Source organism: Centroberyx gerrardi, chromosome 1, assembly GCF_048128805.1.
Source record: "Centroberyx gerrardi isolate f3 chromosome 1, fCenGer3.hap1.cur.20231027, whole genome shotgun sequence".
NCBI classification, from domain to species: Eukaryota; Metazoa; Chordata; class Actinopteri; order Beryciformes; family Berycidae; genus Centroberyx; species Centroberyx gerrardi.
Genome location: NC_135997.1, coordinates 14422087 through 14430489, shown reverse-complemented (window position 1 = coordinate 14430489; position 8403 = coordinate 14422087). Strand labels below are relative to the sequence as shown.

General features: G+C 39.2%; 1 protein-coding gene across 1 annotated transcript; it reads left to right on the top strand.

The window, feature by feature from the left end:
* Window positions 1-5075: 5075 nt before the first annotated feature.
* Window positions 5076-7488, top strand: calca (calcitonin/calcitonin-related polypeptide, alpha). The gene is made up of 3 exons (XM_071905068.1): window positions 5076-5161; window positions 5642-5776; window positions 7326-7488. Exons 1-3 carry the CDS (start codon window positions 5076-5078, stop codon window positions 7486-7488), a joined length of 384 nt encoding a protein of 127 aa, XP_071761169.1.
* Window positions 7489-8403: the final 915 nt, after the last annotated feature.

The window sequence follows — 8403 nt, the reverse complement described above, 5'->3', positions numbered from 1 at the left end:
TTAATTCTGTAGACAGGTAGACAAGTGGTTAAGTCTGTCAAATATAGTTACCATGTAGTTGTGACTATATGGGTTCAAAATCCAGCTTGTGTTATATTCTCACACTTCTTCCTACTCTACTCCTACCCTGCCATTAAACCAAAGTAATTTCAAATGTATCAACTGCTTAGCCAAACATTATCACTACAGTAAAAAGATAACTGACAAAGGGCAGGTGTGGCAGGCAGTTGAAGTTGAATCTGGCCTGGAACCAGAAAATACACCCAGAATCTGATTAGTGATCATTTTCAAACTCCCCAGTTGCTGCCTTAATGACATTTGCCCTCTCTGGACGGCATTATTATTACCAGGGCAGGTCTGGTGATTGGTAATTTTTACCTCAGGACCTTTTATGCCATCCGGAACAAACGTGTCAGTATTTTTCTCTGGCTACCCTAGTAAAAATTCCAGTTTTTTGAATTACCTACTATATTTTGAGTTAATTCTCACGTTCTGGGGTAATTTTATTCCCGTCCTGATCAACGTCTGGAGTTTCAAGCAATTACAGACTTGCGCACCTGGCATCTGGATTACATTGTGTGACATATTCACATGAGCAGGTCCCTGGACTACTGCAGTCCCCCAGCAAATTATTGACTGAAATTACGATGTGCATGGCCAAAATTAAATTACCGACCTTCGCGGGTAATACTAATGCCATCCAGACTCTCTTTCCTCCAACAATATGATGACAGCTGCAGGTGCACCAAGAGGTCAGGTAATCCCTCTGCAACTATTGGCCCAGGTGTTCAAATCTCCCTTAGGTTATGTTAGCTTTTCTAATGGAGACCAGCAGGTGATGTCCCTTTGCTAATGGATACTTCACTACATGTTTATAATTCCATGAGCGTCAATGTGCATTTAATGTTCCTTTAAAAGGGACAGAGTCCAATAGTCTGTAAACAGGTTTTCAGGCTGCTCTTTTTCAGGTGCTTGGAGTGTCCGTTGTTTGTATTCTGCACTCCCTGCTCTCTCCGTCTCTTGACCAATGCCCAGTCACTCTCCTACATATCTCCAACACCCAATGCAGGCTAGGAAGCCATCCAGCCAGAAACAGATCCCCTTGCCACAGGCTATATTTATACTCTAAGCTTGTTGGCACTGCTTCATCGACAAGACTTTTGGGTGAGGTCAGTCAAGGGGTTGGTCAGTTCACTGATGACTGGTACAAATCTATAGTAGCCTGATAACCCCCAAAACTGCCTCCCAACTATTTGACTCTTTGGTCATACACAGGCTGTGATTGCTGCTAATTTCCACCTTGGGGTGCACCTGCCTGGAACCAAAGTGGTACTCTAGATACTGTGCCTCCCTCTGTCCAACTCGGAAACTCTGAGAAAATTTTGCTTTCTGAGTTAAGACGCAATTGTGACGTTTAACCTTCTCAACAAGGCGGAAAAAAATAAAAGTTTTGTGAGTCAAGAGTAAGAAAACATATACCGAAGCACCTTTATTGCAAGTCTGAAGTTAGCCACACTAACCTAACATTTGTTTAAATCCAGGTTTTCTAATTAGCTCCAACACAACCCTGGATTTTTGGCCATACAGAAACTCAAAAGGGAAAACAACCTTGTGGATGCCAGAGCCCTATTCCTCGTACATCGCTCAATTAATCCAAGCTAATATAATGTCAGCCGGTTCAAATTATTTTGCTAATTCTCATCCGGCTAATTGACGGATTGATTTATCTATCTTGGATGTCGTTGTCTTGGATAACTGCTTGCTCCTGTTTTGAAATAAAGGGAACATGAGTAGAGATTCAAAACCATGATCAGCATGCATATGATTGGCTGGCGTGGCACCATGACTTAAAGAGACAACACCTTTCTAATCTATAGCCCAATATACATATATTTTGGTCCGTTTGCAAAGACAAATTTCCACTAAACTAAGATATTCTAACTTGAATTAACTATCCTTAATGAAATTGAATGCAATAGCTGAACCTAGTTCTCTCATTTCTTTGCGTAGCCACAACTGCCACCTTATTAAGCCATAAAGTATCAATGAAGTATTTGTGGAGGATCTGTCATAGGGGCTACTGCTGCAACTAAAGATATATTACTAACAGTTTCCTGGTACTTTCATCATCATCATGAAAAAAAAAAGTTACCAAAAAACAAGTGACCTGGAAAGTAAGACTCATGCCACGTCTTGCCTGCAAGTGTCCTTTCCCTTTGTGTTCCGATAGCCTAAGGAAATGATTTTCTGTCTTGAGGTATATCTTCCACTGGGTTGACGTGACGTAAGCAACTGGGATGAGTATAGACTAAAAAGGTTACTATATCGACTTGAAAGTTCTAGGCAAGAAACTCAAACTTGAGCCACAGAACAAGACAATTAACATTAAATCATTGTGTATTTGTAGTCACAATGTCTTGTTCTAAAGTAGCCACTCTTTTAAATCCTCCATCAGCAGTTTTCCAGCACATGGAGCTGTTGGAAACTGATTTAGTGGCTCTGTCACTGGGCCTGCAGGTCTGCTCAATAGCACTAAAAGGCTCGTCCACATTAATGAGTTTCCTTGTGACGCAAAAGAAAACTGGGAGGCAGGATGCTTTACGATACATCATCCAATATTGTTACGTAAGGGGAATTAGAAGATGGCCTGAGACCAACAGCCAGTAATTGGCTCTGAGAAACTGGGTGGACTGTCAGCCGCACCATCAGATCCCATGAGAGGTTCATTCCCAGGAAATGGCTTATAGGGACAGAAAATACAATACACCGAACGATTATATCGTTTTCATAATTCATACATGGAGTGGACAAAATAAATCCTGTCATTGAAATACCTAACAATATATGGATATCTAACCTAAAAAGAGTACATATGAGTCCTCAAGTGTGTGTTGGAGGATATTTGACCGTTCTTCAAGAAGGAAAGCCTCCAGTTCTTTGAGGGATGAAGGACATTGAAATTCACATTTCACTCTGTGCCCCAGAAATTCACATAAAGGTTCAGTGAAGTTTAGATCTGGAGGTGGGAGGCATTTGACTTCAACCCGGTGTTCACACTTCTGAAAATGTTTAGCAGTGTGTATGGGGGCGTTATCATCTTGGAATATGGGAAGATCATGAAGGAACAGTGTTTGATCATAGAGTAAAAAAGAAGGGAGAAAAAATAAGTTTGTCTGTGTTTGGCATATGTTGTCATGATTTTCAACATTTTCCCCTTGCCACACGAAATAATTTTGAAGTTTTTTTTTGTGAGTGATGCACCTGCAGTCCGGGCTATTGGGACCAATTGGAAATGTGTTAGTTGCCTCGTGTTGCTTTGAAAACTCACATATAAAAGAGGTGATTGTCAGACCTGTTTTAAAGCTGGCACATACTGCTAACTGGCATTCAATGTAATTAATGTCATGTGACTCACCTGTGCACCTAGCTGTCTTTGCAGTTGTGATATTCATAGTATTCCCATGATGTCACATGCATTTCCTACCAATATGGTGCCTTACAATATAGACAGTTCATTGGCTGTGGCTGTCATTTGATTATAAGCACCTGTTAATTTATTACAATCACCTGTTGTTATTTTCCTACCAAGATGGCCGTGTGATGATGTAACAGAATACTATGAATAGTCCTCTTAAGTCCTTTTTCTTCATTTTTTGTCCACCCAGTATATGTGTGAATGCATGTAATGTACACCCACGGATCCCACTTAAAATTTCGATTAATTCTATTTTTAAGTTATCTGAATCACTTACAAATTACAGTACATTACATTACAATAGGATATTTAGATTTTTCTACACAATACATTTCTAACAAAGACAAGCACTCATAAATTGTGTCCACATTCTGTGACCATCATAATCATAGATCCTGTAATATTAGTGAATGCACAGTAGATGGCTCTGCCTGCAAATCTCCTTCCTGAAAGAATATGAGACGCTTGTGAGTATCAGTGAGATTGTATTGGCAATATTTAGCTAACTTCATTGTCTGACAGACCCACTTATGCCCTGCTTAATGTATGAACTCACTGCAAATTATGATACCAAGTGATTGAAATAAGTGGCAGCTTTTTGTGAATGGAACACTTTTGTGGCCATGCATTGACGTCATTTGCGTCTTTTACTGGCTTGCCGTAACTGATGCAGGAATTCTGATTGGTCAGCAGATTGAGGTAAGAGATTTGATTGGCCAATAGACTATGATCAAGCACCCACTCAGTTAGTACAGAAACCCAAGGGGGACATATATAACACCCTGTATTGTGGCAGTGTTCAACAGATTCTCAAGTGAGTCCATAACTTGAATACATATCATTTAATCCTTCTTTACCAGAAGATCCATACTTTACGGTGAGTAGATGAGAGACAATTGCTCGTACTTACTATTACTCTTTACATGATGGCGCAAATGATGCTGTCAATGCTCAGGACACTAGTTATACTGCTGTAGTGTTTGGAGTAGGTGAGTCCATTGGATACTCTTAGTTAACTATATTGTGGGCTACTGGTTTCTAACTCTGTGTGATTCAGTGGGGAGATGCAGCTTAGCCGGTTTCTCAAGCGTAGATGACGTTATCTATGGTAGACTGCAGCTCATTCTGCTAATGGACAGAGCTGCTGTGTTAGTCGCTGGCAAGAGCTTCCAGTGTCACTATATCACTAATAACTCTTCTTCCCACTTCTGCAACTTCAGCAGCTCAAACACCTAGCTCTTACACAGAGGCGAGCTCTGACACTTGACTGCCCACTTTTGTTATAGAAGTCAACATTGTTTGCTTGCTTGTACCGTGCAAGAGAAGGGAAAGAGAGAGAGAGAATGAGAGAGAGAGATAGGATTCATACAGCAGAAGATGGTTAAATAATAATAGAAGAAAAGAAGTCATAGAAATAAAAAATAAAAAAAGCCAGAAGAATTATACTAAGGCTTATGAAGAAGTTTACACAAAAAGAGAAGAAAGATGTTTAAATTAATAGCATCAAATGTTGTGGACATATGAAAAGCATTTGAACACTTTTCCTTGCAACCATGTTTATTACCTTGTTTTGGATGGGGTGTGTTTTCCATAGGGAACCATGGTCATGCTGAAGCTGTCGACTCTCCTCCTTGCCTATACCCTGGTCATTTGTCAGATGTACAGCTCACATGCAGCTCCGTCCAGGTGAGAAGAATAAAACACATTATTTTGCCTTGAGAAAGAAATTTGCAGCATTTGAGCTCATCCCCACCCCACCCAACCTCTCTGCACACTATAACTAATCAGATATATTTAATATAATTTTCTCAGAGGCCCCAAACTATCCACATTATTTATCTCATTTGGAAGTAATCCAACTTAATTAGACAATAATGTGTTGAGAGAAAAAATATTTCTTGTGTGTAATATTTCACACTGGGTTTTTAATATTCCGCATAGAGACCTTCATCGCCAGTCTTACCACAATATTGATATGGACATAAAGTGCCATTTGGCTACCTGTCAGCTTTTAAAAGGAACAATTTTATCTGATTGTTTTGGGTTTGGCTTGTATCCCTTACTGAAGAAGGAGGCAATGGCATTCATCTGGGCAAGCCGTGCTATTTTTAACCCAATGTTGGTGCAGAGCCAGTGTGATCAATCTAATCGACTGTGCATTTTCAGAACCAGTAAGGAGTCCGTGTCAGACGGAGTCACACTAACGAACTATGAAGCCCGGAGGTTACTCAGTGCTATTGTCAAGGAGTTCATGCAGATAACCTCAGAGGAGCAAGAGCAACAGACAGCCGAAGAAAACAGGTATGGCTCTCATCTTGACATCATTTAACACTGATAATTAAAGAAATAATTACCATTTTCATTTTCAGGGAATAATGTTTGAATAGTGTTTTCAGGTTTTAGTATTGAAGGGCATGGTTTTCATCTATCTATCTATCTATCTATCTATCTATCTATCTATCTATCTATTTTACCTCATTGCTTTCAATTAAGCAAAATATAACACACACTTGTTAATAAGCCCTCAACAGCTCCAAGTTTGGTGTTTATTATAAGAAACAAGGTATACAGTTTAATTCATGTAAATCTATTCTCTCTCATAATCCTTTAATGCATGGACTGCAGTTATTCATTCGTTCATTCATTCAGTTGTTTTATGAATGTGCCTGCAACAGAATGCACTTGGTCAAATAAGTCAGAGAAATGGAAGAGAGCATGATATACAGTATACTACTGCAAGAGGAATGAAATGCATGATAGACGTTATTACAAAAACAAAAAAATGACTATGACTATTCAACTACAGTATTTTGGTTGACAAGAATACCTTCATAATGCCTGTTGGACCTGGTGGCATGTTTTAGAAAGGTTCATGAAAAGTATTTCTTTAAATGCATGACATTATGGAAACATGCCAGCATGTGAATATTGATATTTTAGGAGACAAATGTATCTGCATGCCATGGTTGCTGTAAGCCTGTTTCTGCATGTTTGTCTCCCTCTCTAACAGTCTGGATAGACCCGTGTCCAAGCGCTGCACCGGCCTAAGCACCTGTGTGCTAGGCAAACTGTCCCAGGACATTCACAAACTGCAAACCTATCCCCGCACCGACGTGGGAGCAGGCACGCCCGGCAAGAAGCGAAGTCTATCTGAGCGCTATGCAAACTTCGGCAACTCGTTCAATTGAGTTTTGAGGGGCCACCTCCTCTGCCAACTCCCAATTTTATGGCCCATCTCCTCTCTGTCCCCTCCTAGTTAACTTTGCTCATCCATCCAGCTCTATCCATACATGAGCTTGCTGATGCATGCAGATCCTGTTTGCCTGACTAATTTCAGAGGAATGTCCTTGCTTTAATTTCCCATTGTTAGAATCTACTTTTTTGACAGAGAATTGAGTATTTAGAAATCATGCTTAAATCAACTTGTATTGCAAAAATTAATTTAGGATTTAGTTGCTTTGCAATGTGTGTCATTATATTCCTTCATAGTACGCAACTTAAGCAATAAAACTATAAGGACAGCTTAAAAAAAATCCCCAAACTGTAATTTTTCTTTACAGTGAGATTGTTTCGTCAACAATAAACATATTTTTATACAAGGAAAGGTTTTCTTTTATTCAGTTAAGAGTCAAAACGTACATTATCATTAAAATTAAAAAGGTAAGCATGATTGCCTGTTATTCACACTTAATTTATCTGAATATTTCCCTCTGCTTAAGTCCTTTGTATTCAATCTGTTGTTGATCTGCTGTTGAGTTTTTTTTACTGTATTTAAGACAATCATTCATCTGGATGACAGATCTTGAATGTCTTAATAAATTGTGTGAACTGTCTGTTCCCCTCTTACAAGCAACGTGACGGCACAGAAGCGGGCGTGCAACACGGCCACATGTGTGACCCACCGCCTGGCTGACTTCCTGAGTAGATCAGGGGGAATGGGCCACAGCAACTTCGTCCCCACCAACGTGGGAGCCAAAGCGTTCGGCAGACGGAGGAGACACGGCCCCATGTGAGCCCCACAGCAGAGACATGGTACTGTAGCACTCAGTACTTTCACATCAGTATTATTGCCGGTCTCATTGGAACTTTGTCTGTTATGTAAGTTGTAGATTCAAGTGAGTGAATAAAAACCATGACTGTGTTTTAAATCAGTGCAAGCTGAGAATTAATGTTTTAGCAGTCAAACCATAGAGTTAAGTTCTCTCAAACACCAAGTACACTTGAATCTGAACTCTTTGGTGTTTCTAAAGCAGCGGGTTTGGAAAGTGCTGTTAAGGTAGTCTTCTACAGAATCCAGTTTTATCTATAAAATGTAAGCCATGCAGGGCTATCTATCTCTAAATATGTCACTGTCAAATGAAATGAGGTAATGACCACTGATGCTGTTCATTTATTTTGGCCTGCTCTTTTATTTTTCCTCACAGCTGCTTTTCATGTGTTATAGGATTTTAAGTCTGTGAGCTCAAAATTGAATGAAAAGAATGCATGAAGCCCAGTGACAAAAATGTGACATCAGCACAACAAATTTCATTGTGATATATTAATGAGAAAATCCTATTTGTAACACCTTTAATGAACTGTGTTCATTAAATGAACTGTGTTCATTTAAGGTGATACCAAAAAAGACAGAACTTTTTAAAAAAGATGAAACTCTGGTTCCACTAGAACAGAGCAAAATATTTGAAAGATTTGTGATTCACTTATGTCTCTGTCTGCTGCCGTGTACAATTACATTACATAACTAACACTAATACATTACAAAAATATTCAACTTCTTAAAAAAGTCTTAAAATCTTTTAAGAGTATTTTTTCACAGAAAAACAAGTAAACAGTAAACATGTCGTGCCCAACAAATAATGCAGACTTGTAGTGGGGCAATAAGTTGAAAAATATGTTACCTCATGTTTTTTGATTGTATGTGGCAGAGA